At 38.7% G+C, this 16,602-nt stretch overlaps 1 protein-coding gene across 5 annotated transcripts in view; it reads right to left on the bottom strand.

The window, feature by feature from the left end:
- Positions 1-3,788: 3,788 nt before the first annotated feature.
- Positions 3,789-16,602, bottom strand: part of BCAP29 (B cell receptor associated protein 29) — a 52,953-nt gene continuing 40,139 nt past the window's right edge. For all 5 annotated transcript variants that reach the window (XM_081079904.1, XM_081079901.1, XM_081079902.1 and 2 more), the window contains exons 7-8: positions 10,747-10,847; positions 3,789-6,536 (exon numbers count right to left, since the gene is read on the bottom strand). In XM_081079904.1, coding sequence (XP_080936030.1) covers positions 6,501-6,536; positions 10,747-10,847 — 137 coding nt within the window. In that variant the 3' untranslated portion in view covers positions 3,789-6,500. The remainder of the gene's footprint in view (positions 6,537-10,746; positions 10,848-16,602) is intronic.

Below are 16,602 nucleotides of genomic sequence, written 5' to 3'. Positions count from 1 at the left end.
TCTAAATTTTCTATATTTGCCATCAATCAATCTTGTTTCAAGACACCCCCCTCCCAAAAAAAAAAAAAAAGAAAAAACAAAAAAACCCCAACTTTTCGGGAAGTAAACTCTCATGGAGGATTATTTCAGGAAGCCCTTCGCTGAGAAGTGGTCGTCTAGAAGTGATTTGTATTCTAGGAAAGTGGCAGCCCTTGGGAGAATGAAAATGAATCTTTTTTTACCATTGCTGATGCTTTTGGGAGAAAAAAGATTTCTGGAGCAATATACTCTCTGAAGAAACCTGGCTAACTGGGAAGGCATCTGGTTTGGGGGTGGGGTGGGGGGGTGGCCAAAACTTCAAATTTAGGAAAAGGGGTGATCACCAAGAACAAAACCCTGTAGAAACTCAAGTTTTTACCAATTTTGTCACAATTACACCTCAAGCTCTTCTGCACTGTGTGTGTATATGATGTGACCAAATGTTCTTGTGTTTGTGCAGTGTTTGTTCTTGTGGCACACGTCGTGGTAAAGAGAAGGAAGGAGGAGACCAGGGATCTTCTCTTGTAAACTCTTATAGTGTGAAATGCACAGACACCATGAAGGCACATCGCACATTGCAGAGAGACTGGTTAAGTTAAATACAAAAAGCGGAATTTGCAGAGAGAGCAGAGGATATATTAGTAATTTAAAATCATGACCCTAACATAAAAGGCAGGGAATTAGCAAAGAGATAAAAAAAAAAAAAAGGTGATGGTTTTGTGATAAAGCATATTTTTGGCTTTTTATTCATGTCTAGGCCATTAAGAGACAATGCGTTAAGGACACCTGGTGTCATTCATTTATTCAACTATCTGTTGAGAAGTAATTCAGAAGAGGTTTGGTGCTCTTTGGTGTCAGGGACACAAAATCCTCTGCTTATATGATCTCAATGTCATGATCAAAGATGGCAGTGTCGCCGCTATGGAAGGCAGTGTGGAGGTTCCTCAAGAAATTACGAATAGAATTACCATATGACCCAGCAATTGCTCTCCTGGGTATCTACCCCAAAAATATAAAAGCATTTCTCTATAGAGACACGTGTACGCCAATGTTCATTGCAGCTTTGTTTACGGTGGCCAAAACATGGAAACAACCAAAATGTCCTTCGATAGATGAATGGATAAAGAAGTTGTGGTATATATACACAATGGAATACTATTCGGCGTTAAGGAAAGATGATATAGGAGCATTTGTGACAACATGGATGGATCTTGAGAGTATAATGTTAAGTGAAATAAGTCAGACAGAAAAAGCAGAGAACCCTATGATTTCACTGATATGTGGTATATAAACCAAAAAGAACAAGACAAACAAATGAGAAACAAAAACTCAAAGACACAGACAATAATTTAGTGGTTACCAGAGGGCAAGGGGGTAGGGGGTGGGTGATGAGGGTAAAGGGGATCAAATATATGGTGATGGAAGGAGAACTGACTCTGGGTGGTGAACACACAATGGGATTTATAGACGATGTAATACAGAATTGTACACCTGAAATCTATGTAAATTTACTAACAATTGTCACCCCAATAAATTTAATTAAAAAAAAATAAATAAAATTAAAAAAAAAAAGATGGCAGTGTCTGTGTTTCAGGCAACAGGATGGAGAAAAAAAGCAATTGCCACCACGTGACATTCCAGCCTATTTCCACCTACAATGAGACTAGAAAATACTGTCTTTATGCTTGGCAGTTGTGTACAAATATTAGGGTATTACCGCAGATGAAAGAATCGATATTGGGGGACAACCAGTACCCTGTGCCACAAGCATCTGTTGCAGGGTATCTCAACCTGCAACATTGACATTTAGGGTCAGACAATTCTTTTTGGGGGGCTGCCATTCTGTGCATCTCAGAGTTTAGCAGCACCTCTGGCCTCCACCCCCCAATAGCATTCACCCAGTTGTGACAACCAAAAGCGTGTTTAGATTTTGCTAAATGTCCCTCGGAATATCTTCCTCACTCTGCTGAGAAACTCTTCTACTGTGTGCAGGAACTGTGTAGTCGCTGGGCAGGAGACAAAAGAAACCCATACATGAGATAATTTCAGACAGAAGTGTTTCAGACAGATAGGGTTGAGATGCAGCATGTACTGTGTATGCAAAATCCTGAGAGGGGAAAGAACTTGGCTTGTTCTAAGGAGAAGCTGCTACAGGTGTGGCTGGCAGGTAGCGTGGACGGAGATGAGGCTGGAGAGTAGGTGGGAGTCTGGTGAGGTTTGCACAGCTTGATCTAAGTGCAATGGGAAATAATCGGAAGACTTAAAGTGGGGCATGACGACGGATGACAGCATGTTCCAACGTGAGGAGTAAGAGTGCGGACCAGGAGGACATTGTCATAATCCAGGTGATAAATGACGATGGTGTGGTTTGGCAGTGGCAGTGGGAATGGGGAGAAATAAAACTGAAGGAGAAAAAGAACAAAGGTAGGAGTGATGTTAAAGGGTACCTGTTTTTCACACACTGTGAAATTCAGTCCAGCGCATTACAGATTTGTCACATATGTTCCTGCATTAGCTTCCTGTCGCTGCTGTAACAAATTATCACAAACTTGGTGGCTTATAACAACAAATTTATTGTCTCATAATTCTAGGGGGCAGAAGTGCAGTATTAGTTTCCCTGGTGTCTACAGGATCACGCTCTGTCACGAGGCTCTCAGGGAGTGTCTGTTCCTTGCCTCTTCCAGCCCTGGGGGACACAGTACTCCAATCTCTGCCTGTGGTCATGACGCTTTCTCTTCCTGTGGTGATATCTCCCTTTGCCTCTTATAAGGACACTTGCAATTGCATTTAGAGCCTAGGTTATTCAGGATAATCTCCCTCTCGAGATCCTTAACTTAGTCACATGGTTTCCCATATAAAGTAATACTCTTTTGCCAGAGAAGAGACTATCCCCAGGATTAGGACATGGGTATCTTTTGGGGGCTGTTAGCTCTGTAGTGTTGGAAGTCACTTTTGGCTATAGAAGGAAAGACTAATAAAGGCTGTTTGTTTAGAGATCAAGGTGGAAAGCAACACTGTGAAGGCAAAAATGCCATTTAGTAAATTGATTAGAGAAATGTTAAAAAGAGCAAACTGAATCTTTGTGAGTTTTCAAGAATTCTAGGAAAGGTAGCCTGAAGGACAAAAAAATCCAGAAAAGATTCCTGGGCTTTAGACAAATCATTGTAGTCAACGTTTACAAAGACTGCTATATTTACACATTGTATAGTGGGCATGCAAATACAAGGTGTATCACACCTTGTATCCCAGCAGGGCTGGGAACGGGCGGTTCAGCTGAGGTTGGACATGGATAGGAGAGAAGGCAGGCAATGGAGTGGGAATGCAGGACCAGACTAACGTCGAGAGGCAGAGCAAGACATGAGGTGCATCCAAGTGGCCAGCGGGAGGTCCGAGGAGGAAGCAGGCAGGAGAGACCAACACCCAGCGCTACAAGCACGGGTATCACGACAGGATCGTAGGAAGCACTGAAGCTCCAGGATCTCGATTAGGGTTCAAGGTACTCTTGTTACTAGCACTGGGGCCCAAGTTACAGCCAGGTAAGTAATGAGGATGATTCATGCCAAATTCTAGAGTGCTTGGCTAGAACTTAAGAGCCACTTCCTGGAGTCCAGACGAAGGAGATTTGCAAGTCTGACAAAACTCTGTGTAACTCTGATAGGAAAGGACAAGAATGGCACGCCTGTGTTTGAACTGACAGTGCAGCCTAGCCGAAGACATAAAGAAATCATTCTTGATAATAGAAAGTAACATAACTTAATATGCAGTGTAACTAAGTCCATGGAACACGTTTATTTCTAATAGGATTTGCCAAACAACATCATTGGCAAGGTATGATAAAACAAAATAAGGTAAAATAAAATAAGGTATGATAAAAAAATAGGGTGACTGTTTAAATTAAAAATAATTATTACAGTAAAAGACACATTGCCATTAATCCCCCTCAAAATACCCCTACTTGCTTCAAACACACTTATCCCATCGTTCCTGTCACTTTCTGAAGCAGTTCTGGAAGTCCTCTTTCATGAGTGTCATTAGTTGCACTGTCATGGCTGCCTCGATGTCCCGAATCATTTTGACTTTGGCGAAGAGCCAGAAATCACACGGTGCCAGAGCCCGTGAATAAGGTGGATGAGGACACACTGCAATGTTTTTATTTGACAGAAATTGCCATATCAGAAGCGATGTGTGACACAGAGAGTTATCATGATGGAGGATGATTTACAGCACACTTTAAAACACACCTTGTCTCAGCCATAGCTCACACCTGACTGTACCGAACAAGTTGAAACTTGTTACAGTTACTAAGGTTTGAGCCCTGCTTCTTGTATTGAAGGTCCCTGCCTTTCGGTTAGATGGCACTCGGCAGCAGTATTCATTGTATTTTCTGATCATACCTCATAGCTTTAAGGACAGTTTGGTATGGTGATAACGTACATAGACTCTGAAGCCAAAGTACCTGGCTAAACATGGCAATATTTTGTTTAGCAAATTATAGCTAACTTGTATTTATAAAGACTAGAGTAGTATCTGGGGAACCAGAACACCTAAATTCTAGACTCAGATCCTGGCCCTGAATCTAACCATCCATGTTACCTTGGGAAAATGGCTCAAACTTCTGAGGCCTCAGGTTGCTGAGGGTTTAAGTCCAAGGTTATGTAAATGTACCCTTTAAGTGCTCTCGGGAAATCTTTCAAATCCTCGTGCTCTTCAAAGAGTACCCAGACTTTCCCTTTGCTGTACAGTCTGAACAACTTTGAGAATCAAAGTTGTATTATCTTAGTTTATATACTAATCCTGACCTAAGCATTCTTACTCCTACTATGAAAAGGAGGAAATGGAAGTTGATAACAGGTTTGAATAATGTTCAAAATCACATGGTTAAATTATTGTGAGGCTGGGATTAGATTTTAGTTCTACCAATTCTAAAGTTTAAAAGTCTAAATTTTCTACTTTTCTGTGTTATTCTCTCATTAGACTTGATATCTGTACAGCAGGCCAGAATCACAAACGCTCCCGATCTATTAACACATTTATCCGAATAGCTCTTACCTTGATATTTCTAAGTTGATACTTTGAGCTGTCACTTTTCAGTTCTCTCCTGTTTTAGCACTTCCTCCCTTTCCTTGTTATTTATGGTGTTGTCAGCCCATATGGTCTCACTCTCATTTCTTACTCCTATTAAATGTCTCCTACATGTCTTGTTTTCTAGCAGTAACTCCTGACTTTTATCTGAAATAAAATTCTTATGTACTTGCTCATTTTACAATGAAAAAAAGTAACTGTGAGTGAAGTTGGTGCTAAAATGATAGTAAACTACAAAGGATGAAACAAATATCAGGAAAGTAAAAACTCTAGTAATTATTTTCCATTTTCTTTTATATTTAGGTCTTTATGAGACAAGGAAGATGATTTTCTAAACACTGGAATAACAAAAATCATATTAATATTATAATCATTATCATCTTCTAAAGGAAACTGAATATTTAAATGGAAAAGAGCATTTAATATTTAGTTTTCAGAATACAGAAACATCTCAGAGACACTGTGACACTAGTGTATGTATATTTGAGGTAACATTTGTATAATCAGTAACTCTCACAGAATGGGAAACACTTGCTTTTTGGATATGTTGTACGTTAACTTTTTGAGTCAAGAGTTCCACACTATTGTAAAATAATTTCAGTTCAGGGCTGTGACAATTATGCAAATAGATGTAAATTCCATTACTAGATGAACTTTAAAAAGGCAGAATGCTTATTAGTTATGTGTTAACACACATGTCAACAAAAACAGCCCAACAGGTGCAGAAGCACAGTAACAAAAACATAATTATCAATGAAGTTGTCTTATAAGAGTAAGCCATAGTGTCATCAGGCTTAAAAAAAATAAAAATTAAGGTCATTGTTTTTATTTTTTTGCTCTTTCTGACTCTTCCCTATAAATATGGTGGCAAATTCTGATCATTTATCCTTATTTAATCTCCCTATGAGCAAATTTGCTGATACTGAATACTATACTCATACACATAATCATTATCATCATCTGATTAAACTAGATTATTATTTTAATAATGAGTTTTAATAATTTAATAATGAGTGGAAACTCATTAAACTCATTAAAGCTTTTAAGGCTATTCATGGTTTCATACAACTTAAAAATCTAATTTTGGAAGTAACTGGCTAATGAAATTTTTCCTTCTACTGGTAAACAACCACTATACAGAGTTATTATCAGTATCTAAATAAGGTGTTTAACATGCTTATATTTTACTTAAAAGCGAGAATCCAGACTTTACAATATATGTGAAACATCATCAAATACTGTATATAATGCCATTATGATAACAGCTTATATATGGCATTAAAAAATATTGGTTGGTCATAGTACCTTTTTCTGAACTAAATTTTAAATTTTCTAGAGGCTAACACAACAAATTTAGCATCTTGACATGGTGTACGTATCACAGCTTTCTTTCACACAGTTCACAGGCCTTTCTTGTTGCCTTTCCATGAACGATCCTGCAAGAAAAAAATGTGACTTAGGTAATTGCCGCACAGTGAGAAACAGATTCATAGGTAACAGATTCATAGATACAACAGGACTTTACAAAAAAATTCTCTTTTTGTGTATAGTTATTAGTTATGAGAGTAATCAAAAATGAAATATGGATTGAAAAAGTCTCACATTTTAAAAACTACAAAATTGGTGGGTTTTACTCGAAAAAACATCGAAATGGGAAAGTAACACTCTTGGTAACTTCATTTTTCCACCCTGCCTTAATCTATCTTGCTTTAGTTTCACAGGTTATATCAGGAAAACAAAATTTCTAAAATTCCCCTCTTACAAACCCAATTAAGAATTTTTGGCAAGGAAAGAATGAAAGGAACCAAAAATCCCAGATGGGGTGGCCTTTTGTTGTTGTTGTACTTCAGATATCTGCCAAGAGAACTGGTTTCTCAAATTATACTCTTTGCTGATCATGCTCTAAAGATGACTATAATGCATCGTTTAAAAATGGAGGAAAATGGGATAGAAACTAACCTTCAGAGATCATTTTCACTAAGAAGGTAAAAGTCCACACTGAGAAAAAAATCCCATAAAAGGGAGTTGCAGTCCTACAGCCTGGAAATGGGACGTTCATAGCTCCATTCAGGCTGAGCGTTCATGCTTCCAGAACGACTTTAATAACATTCAGCAACCAAATCAGAAGATAGGGATAGAGGAGGCATTTTAAATGACAGGGTACTGCTTTCACGTGTTTATATATATCTTACCACTTTAGATAAAAATCACAGCTTTAATGGAGCTGTGATTCTGGACAAGTCCCTTAAGTGAAGGGTGATTTTCCAAAATGAAATTTGAAAACTGGCAGGTGCGTATGCATTTGTGCTGCCAAAACGCTTAGTTAGTTCTGTTTTTTTCTGTTCTAGAAGAGAGCGAAAGCAAACAAGGAAAGGCTAAGAGTACATGCTTGGAAGGGACTGTTTTTCTAATATTTATTTAGTGCCTATAACAGGAAGGGAACCAGATGGGGAAACCCAAACGGATTTTAAAGATGCAAAGTGGGATTTGTTTATAGTAAAGAAACCAGTTTCCTCGTCTTCCACCTTTCTTTCCTTAATATTTTACAGTTCTTTATTTTATGATTATTTTATTTAAGGTAAATCAACAACGTAAAATTGAGAAAGCTAAGTTTCCCAAAGAACTCTAGGATATAATTCAATTACTAAGGTTGATTTGATAATAGAAGTAAAATTCATGGAGGACAATTTGATGTAGCTTTTTACAGTAGATGGTCTACAGCAATCTTTTGCTTCTCAAGTAGGGTTCAGAAGGTGAATATCAAAGTATAAGAGTTACTTTTTAGAAAATGTTCTCAGTTAATGACACGTGGATCTCAGAATTTTATACATGTTCTCATAATGGACAATGGGGGTGGGGTGAGTAGCTGGATGGGAAAAAATGTGTCCAATCAAGAAACAACTATTAGCATCTTATGGCTATATAGAGATTTCCTTGTTTAAAAATATCTCAAGTGCTTTCTTGCGCAGGATCCGGTTTAGTGCTCGTACAGTATCATAATCCTCACTCAAGTACTGACGAAGCCAAAGGTCAAGTGTCAAGTGATTCACCTGAGGTTTACAGAAGTGGTAAACTATGAAGTTGAGAGGTTTTCTTATTTCCCACAGGTATTGACTACGGGGAATTGGTTTTATAGGTGATTGGTTTATTGGGAAGAGATGGATCTGCTGCTGTAAAAATCTCTGGCTTTCCTTCTCTTCCTGCCTTCAGTCTCCTACCTCGTGCCACCCACTGGTCAAACCCACCTCGAAGCCAGAGAGCAAGGGAGCCTGGGAAATGTAGCTCCCTGAAAGAGAGTAGAGGGGCAGTGGAAGACAATGGATCCCAGAACACACATTCCAATGACCAGCACAGGCCAAAGACGACAGTGGTTAATACTGGAGGTTCCTGAGAAAGATTTACTGACTTCGAAATCCAACTTTGAATGCTATCCCTTTCTAGTTCAGTAACTTTGGGTACAGTATATAACATCTCTGGGTCTCATTTTCCTCATCTACAAAATAGGGTATTAAAATATTTTAATTTAGTGGGCTGTGATGGAGAGTAAACAGGATAACATATATGACGCCATTAGCTAAGAACTCGGTGCAGACCATACCCTCAATAAATGTCATCCATTAATATTTCAAAAACCTGGATACAAGCAGAAGTGAGATCAAAGCCTAAACGCACTAGTGAACACGCCCCACTGTCAGCATGGGACTTGGCATATCTGTGATGGGGTCATTTTTCAAAGTAACAGGTATAACAACTGCTTTCTTGGGAAAAAATTGCTCATAAGAGCTTTCTAACATCTTTTATCAAGAATGCGTAAGCTCCAAGCTGAAGGCTTTTTTTGGGAAAGAATATAGGTTACCAGAATCTCTGTCACCTACATTCTCCAGGGATTAAAAGAATCATTAGCTGTTACCACAAAGGGGACATTCAGCAATGGCCACTGGACATAAGAAAATGAGGAAATATTGCTGTTTCTCTTTCCTTCATTGAGGGATTTTAACATTTCTGACACCTGGCAAAGCCCACTCGTTGACTACATCCTGACCTCACCAATGGGTTCTATTTCTAGGCAAGAGGCTTCTGAACATTTCCTCCCTTCCAATCGTGGACCTTCAAGGATGCTGCGTTGAAGCCAGCAATTTCAGGACCTCTGTTTTAGGCATGGGGAAAGGGTGGTCTTGTGAAAATCTCACTGCCTACTCCAGACAATGGGAAATGAATTCTTGGTGTCCTGTGTTTAAAACCACAGGGTATCTACCCTTCTCTGAGCTGCCCTCTGGTCACAGTCGGTTAGTGAAAGTAAATGTGCAACTCCACTGGGAATACCAGATTACAAATGTGTTTGGGATTGCTTCTTGACTGGCTTGAAATCAAGGCCAAAATGACTGGTTGAGAATAAGTTATTTTTCAGCAAAACTTCTACAGAGGAATTAATACAGATGAAAATTATAATGATCACAATAGCTATCATTTCTTGTGTTTACTATAAGCCAGGCCAGGCAGTGTTAAGCGCCCTACATATTCTACTTAATTCTCCCAAGAACCCAGTGAGTCAGGTGCTATTCCTGTTTCAATTTACCGATGAAGAAATGTGAGCCTCAGAGGGGTGACATAACATGCTTGGGATCACAAAGCTAGTACGAGTTAGAGTTACTCTACGTTTGTCTGACTGCAAGTCCTGTCAGTGTAGTGCCTTCCTGCCTCGTGCCAGCACAGTGCTCGACCCTGGAGATACAGTGATCATGACGGGGCATGGAAACGAGTCCTGGGACTTGGGCTTCCATGACAGTGAAATAACCGTAGAGCTGTAATTGCTAAAACGCCCTGATTGAAAGCCACACGGCTGCCAAATTCTGAGGATAAGCGCAATCTGAAAGCAAAAGAACACAGAACCCCCCACCTTGGGAGACAGCAGGAGGACCAGGGCTGCCTCTGGATGGTCTCTCCCTCGAATTCTCCCCACACATGGTCAGAGTGTAGCTGGGACATCAATTCAGGTTAGGGCCTGGCAGCCCAAGAGGAAAGGAAAAGAGAAGCCCAACGTGGATAAATGTTGAGAACTGACTTACTGGAAGGGGAAGAGAAAGGAAATCTACGGCGTCCGACTTTGTGACTTTAACAACAAAAAGGGTGTGTGTGTGTTTTTCAATTCCACTTTCCAAATCGGCTTTGGAGGTAAGTCATGTATCGGAATGCCAATAGGCTTTATTCTAAAATGTTTAAGAGGGGCTTAGAAGGAGTAGTGTGAAGTGGGACTGCCTTAATTTTGGCCTTATTTTGGCATGAATATGGCAAACATTCCAAAGAGCAAAACTACACTTTTCCAGAAAAAAACCAGTGTGTGTTTCAATGCTGCCATTTTTGCGGCTCAATTCTTTTAATGCTTAAAACTTCAAAACTAGAATTTTAAAAGTTAGTATGTCAGTAATTCTCTGTCATGATTATCTTGTATTTTCATGCAATGTCCTAATCTTCTCCCTCTAGGTAAAATCCTGGCTTCCTTTAATCCATTAACAATGCTAGGCTTAAGTGAAACCTCTTGATTTAGGAAGAGAAAAAAACCCAAATAGTTGTCTTGAGTAATTACAATTTCAAAACTGTAGGCTCATGCCGTGGATGGCACCCACCGGCAGTGCACATGGCACCCACCTGCAGTGCGGCGTGTTCTTGCAGGAGTCGGTCGTATTCTTGTGAAAGTCTCTCTGATTGCATCTTCATTGTCATCACGTCATCTTGGGCCTTAGAAAGCGCTATAAAACATTGAATAGAATTAAACAATTTTTATTTTGAAATAATTTCAAGTGTACAGAAAATCAGCAAGACTTCAACAGAGGACTCCGGTGCAGCTTTTACTCAAATTCCCTACCTGCTAACGATGCGGTACATTTGTTATTATATTCTCTCTCTCCACAAACACAATTATTTTCTTGAACCACTTGAGAACAAGTTACAGACATTATGCCCTCTTACTCCTTTTCACTGTGCGTTTCCTAAGAACAAAGGTATTCTCTAATATAACCATAGTAAAGTTACCAAATTTAGGAAATTTAAAATCAGTACAATACTTTATCTAATCTACCATCCATATTCCAATCTTGGCAATTGTCCCAATTAAGTCCTTTTTGTTTTTTATTTTTCACTTCTAGTCCAGGATCCAGTCCTCGATCAAAGATTTGCACTTCGTTGTCACATCTCTGGATTGGTTCCTCAGCCTTCCCCTGCCTTCCTCGCCCCCATCTTTTGAGACATTGACATTTTTAGGAATGCAGGTCACTTTTTTTTCTTTCTTTCTTTTTTTTAAAATTTACTTATTGGGGTGACAATTGTTAATGAGATTACATAATTTCAGGTCCTTTTTTTTCAATAGAGTGTTTTCCATTTTGGTTTTGTCTTATGTTTCCTCACGACTAAATTCAGCTTATGCAGCCCACTTACATACAAATAGGAAAGAAGTGATGTTGACTGGCTCTCAAGGTCTCAATCCAGAGGCCCATCTGCCTCTCACAGTTCTTTTTCTCCTTACAATTAAGAAGCCATACGTGGGAAGGCAATTAAGACGACGTAAGCATGCTGTTTCTTGATAGACTTCCCTCTTATATGTAGCATCCACTGGGAATTCTTGCCCAAACCAATCTTTATTATTATGGTTGCGAAACGGTGATTTTCCAGCTTCACCACTCCATCCACATTTGTCAGCTATTTAAAGAAGGGCCTTCTTTTCTCATCCATCCATTCATCCATCATCAGTATGAATTCATAGTTTCCTATTTTTTCAGTGATTTACACTTCATTATCACACTTAATTTTCCACCAGATTTGGCCAGTGGGAACCCCCTTTAGTTGGCTACGATGTCCTTTGACATAATGTCCCCACCATTTTTTGAGTATTTCACTTTCTAGCACAAGATGTTCCAGGCTCCTCCTAACCCTTCTCTGGCTTAGCCTGGACTCAGGAATTATAGAACAGCATTTATCAGAAGGGTCTGCTTTTGAACAAAACTAGGGATAAAAAATTATTTTATCATTTTTAAGAACAAGGACAATCACTTTCTTATACAAAGTTAAAAAATACAGGGGTGTACAAATGGCACTTAAAGGCTTTACCTCAAGATGATACACAAAAATGGCTACCTTTTAGCCTTTGTCCATCAAGGAGCTACAGTCTAAATCAGCAGATTACACAGAAATTTGTGTGTGTGTGTGTGTGTGTGTATGTGTGTGATAATTAAGTCAACACATTGTAGAGAAGCTAATGAGCAAATGTGTAGAAGGGAGAAGCACAAGATGGATTGGAGAAATTCTGTGAATCTGGAACTAGCTCTATGTACAATTCTGCACATATAGCCTTTAGACATTCCGCATTTGTAAAACATTTAGTGTATGGGTTTGAGGAAAGAAAGTGGGATTTATAAATTTAAAAGTCACTTTTTTGGCACAATAAAATAAAATTACAGGTTCTATTTATAATCAATCTGGTAGCCTTTCCTTGTGAGAAGCCATTTCCTTGTGAGAAGGCATTTTAACATATAAATATATGTCACTATCAACTAAAGTGCCTTCTGTATCAGTACTTTCTAGACAACATTGTCAAATTAACTTTCTGAGCTGTTGCACATCTGCGTTGTCTAGCACGGTTGTCACTAGTTACATGTGGCTACTGAGCACTTTAAATGTAGTTAGTGCAACCGAAGAACTAAATTTTAAGTTTTATTTACTTTTAATTAATTTAAATTTTGATTTAAATAGCCATGTGTAGCTAGTGGCTAGCCATACTGGATAGCACAGTTTTACAATTTTTTGCACATCACTTCTAGAGGTCCATACATCTAAATTATGTATTACGGTTGAATTTGACAAATATACCGTATCATTTGGTAAAGGTATGGGGTACATATAGAAGAGAGTTTTGGGAGTGGTTAGAGTTCACCGGGACCACAGCCACAAATACAGATTTATATATTCTTTTCAATTTGGGTTCTACAGGGCACTTCCTAGAGTCTACCTGAGAATATGAAACACAGTGTTATCTTCAGGACCTTACTAAAAAAATTTAAGAGCCTAGACTGCCATTATACAAAAAGCAAAGAAGACTCTACAACCTAATAACATCTGAGTAGCCTATAATGGCGGTTTTAAGAATTTGGGTCAGGAGCTTGTATTGAACAGGAGTTGGACTTAATGTTAAAAACGATTTATGCTTAAATTCTGACATGAATACATTACTGAGGAAATTGCATAAATCTGAGACATCAACTCATTAGTTCCTTATTAAAAGATACTATTTTTCTCATGAGTTGTTAGGAGAGACAGTGAGTCAGGTGGTCTTATGAATCTGTAAAGGAGCTGGAGAATCACTTGTGCAGCCTCTTCGGAAGTTTCTTCTAATCACAACTAGTACGAAGCTGCACCAAAACAACTGTAGGCTGATCCTGGTTTTCTGGCACTTATCAAGCCAAGGTATGAACTGTATTTCTTTTGTTTTGCATTTCAGTGGATATTAATAAACCTAATGATTACTACCTTACTGAATTTACTTCAATTAGGAGAGGCTGTTGTTGTGTAGGAGCCTTTTGGATTGTTTCCCAGTCCTTTCTCTAGCTCTCATTTTATAAAAATTACAATATTCTGTTTTGGATGCCTTCTGCCTCCTTCTGGAACTGCGTTCGTGACTAAGGGATTATATAAACTTGTTATGTGACATTTAAATATGCTTGTTTTATTTTGAACCACATTATTTTGGAAACAGAATATACAGGGAAGACATTATTAGGCAAGGAGGGTTGAGGTGATACATCTAAGTCACTATTTCTATTTTCTCATCTGCAGAAATGAGTTGCTATCACTTGACAGTGGCTTCATGGTATTTCATGACAATACTGGCCAGATTCCATTAGAAACTCAGTTATGTCCTAATCCTCAGGTGCTTTTTGAGGCACATGCATCACTTATTAACATAGAGAATAATCTCAATTAATATTACAGTGACACATAGTAATCCATAATGCTTGTAAAATGACATGTAAGCAGGCCAAAATTATGTGTGGTTTTCAAGGTGCCATACTTCCATTTATGGAGCTATTTGCACAGTGGGAGGAGCTGGTGAGACTAATGCACTCTGTAAATATTCTGTGTCACTATGATTTCCATGTGCAATAACAGACACTCACTACCAACTAAGCTCTGCCAGGAAATGGAACTGGCAGGACACCTAAAGTGGGCTGTGGTACAACAGCTATAAGGACTGCATGAGAAGAAAACATTTTTAATTTGAAAAATTTCCATACATCTAGTGTTAGTTTCTTTCCAGTTTATTTGCTTCTATTTTTGAGAACTTGAGAATGTGGCATGCTGGAGCTACTCAGTACTTGATCCTCACCTGTACTGTTCCTTTACCGGGAATGAATCACTAGACCGTTGTCATTACAGTTATCTTCCTATATGTCTACATTGTCAGGAACATGTAGGTAAGGTCTGTTTTATTCACCACTTCATCGCCCACTCTCTTTTTTAATTTAATTTTATTTTTATATGTATTTTTTTGCCCACTCTCTTTTAACCTCACATCCATGCTTCCTTTGTATCTCCATTGACTCCACTCCACCACTGTCCTCGTCTCTGGTTCGTGTTTTTCAAATGGACTCCTCACCTTGTTTCCTGGCTACTCGAATTCACTGTCTACAGTACTGTCAAAGCGATTGCTCCTCTGCCCCAAACCTCTCCAACAGTGCCCCAAAATGTTAACATCTACACATGGCATATGAGGCCCTTCACGACGGATTCTGGGCTGACTGCTCAACTTCACCATTGCTTCTATCTTATTTTATGCTCCAGCTGCACTGAGCTCCTTGTAGTAACTGGAAGTACCATACTCAGTTACATGCTACTCATTTTGTGAAAACACCTTTGCCCATCTCCCTTAACCTCCCCTGGCTTTCTCATTCTCTCCCATTTAGTCTGGTTAATTAATATTCATCTTTCAAAATGTCAAGAAATTGTCCTTGATCTCTGCTGTTGGCTTCTACTTCATCTTGAGCTTACCTTTTCTACAGCATTATCATGCTGAAGTGAATCTATGTCCCCACTGCATTATGGACTACTCAAGAAACAGAGTTGTGTCTTGTCTGTTTTGAGCACCCAGCACTAATGCCAACTACGTGGTAAGTGCTTAAAACATGTTCCTTAAAGGAAGGAAAGAATGGATAAGTGAAAAGTCTTAGCATTAAGCATCTGAAAAATTTACTTGTGTAAAACCAGCTCATTACCTGAAAATAAAATAAATGTCAGGTCAACAATGAGATGTCATGTTAGTCACCTGATAGGAAACTTGCTTCCAACTACAAACAGTTATATCTTTAATCAAAAAACAAAATATTCAGGATAGTTGGACAGTCACAAAGCAAACAGACCATTTTTGAAATATTTTGATAAAAGTATAATGTTACAAATACCTCATGCTAATTCAGAATTAAAGAAACAAAAACAAAACAAATAGTATAACAGAATCCAGTTCAGTTAAAAAAAACCATAAAACACTCATTCTAGAACTGGGTCAAGACATATGCAAGACAAGTCTAGACCATCTTGTACTATCAGAAAATAAGAAAGTACTCAAAAAAAGATATAAAAAAAATCCACCAAGATGGGGATACATCATAGGGAAACAGGAGCAAACTGAAGAGCTCCCAATGGCCAAAGCTGGAACAACTTGAGCCACAAATAAGTAAAGTAATATTAAATTATAACTCAAAGTACAAAACGAATACCCATGAGTCCATACTGATATAAATGAATAAATAGGGGAGAATAGACACATTTGTGCAGAATAGTTCCAAATAATTTATGGAGATACTCTACCCTCAGAAGGTAGATGTAACTCCCCATTGCTTATATATGGGCTAAGAATAGTGACTTTCTTCCAAAGAACACAATATGGAAAGGCGGGGGCAAAGAGTAACTTTACACTAGAGATACCTGATAAACTACCACAGCCAACGTCAGCATCAACAGTAATAAACCCTGTTGGTACGTACTTCTGATGCAGTGATGAAAATGGCATTTTACCTCTGTGACTTTCCTCTCAAATCCATAACCCCACTCTACTCATTAGAAAAACATCAGATAAATTCCAAGAGAAACACTCCACCTAATACCGAACGAGTACTTCTCAAAATTGTCAAGGTCATCAAAAATAAGAAGTGTGAGAAATTATTATAGCCAAGAGGAGCCTAAGGATGAATACTAAACATAATATGGTATCTTGAATGAAATTCTGTAACAGAAAAAAGACATCAGGTGAAAACCTAGGAAATCTGAATAAACTATGGACTTCAGTCAATAATAATGCATCCCGGGCCGGCCCGGTGGCTCAGGCGGTTGGAGCTCCATGCTCCTACCTCCAGAGGCTGCCGGTTCGATTCCCACATGGGCCAGTGGGCTCTCAACCACAAGGTTGCCAGTTCAACTCCTCGAGTCCCGCAAGGGATGGTGGGCTCCGCCCCCTGCAAC

The sequence above is a fragment of the Rhinolophus hipposideros genome, assembly GCF_964194185.1.
Source record: "Rhinolophus hipposideros genome assembly, chromosome: 18".
In the NCBI taxonomy this organism is placed as follows: Eukaryota; Metazoa; Chordata; class Mammalia; order Chiroptera; family Rhinolophidae; genus Rhinolophus; species Rhinolophus hipposideros.
This window is presented reverse-complemented; position numbering and strand designations above follow the sequence as displayed.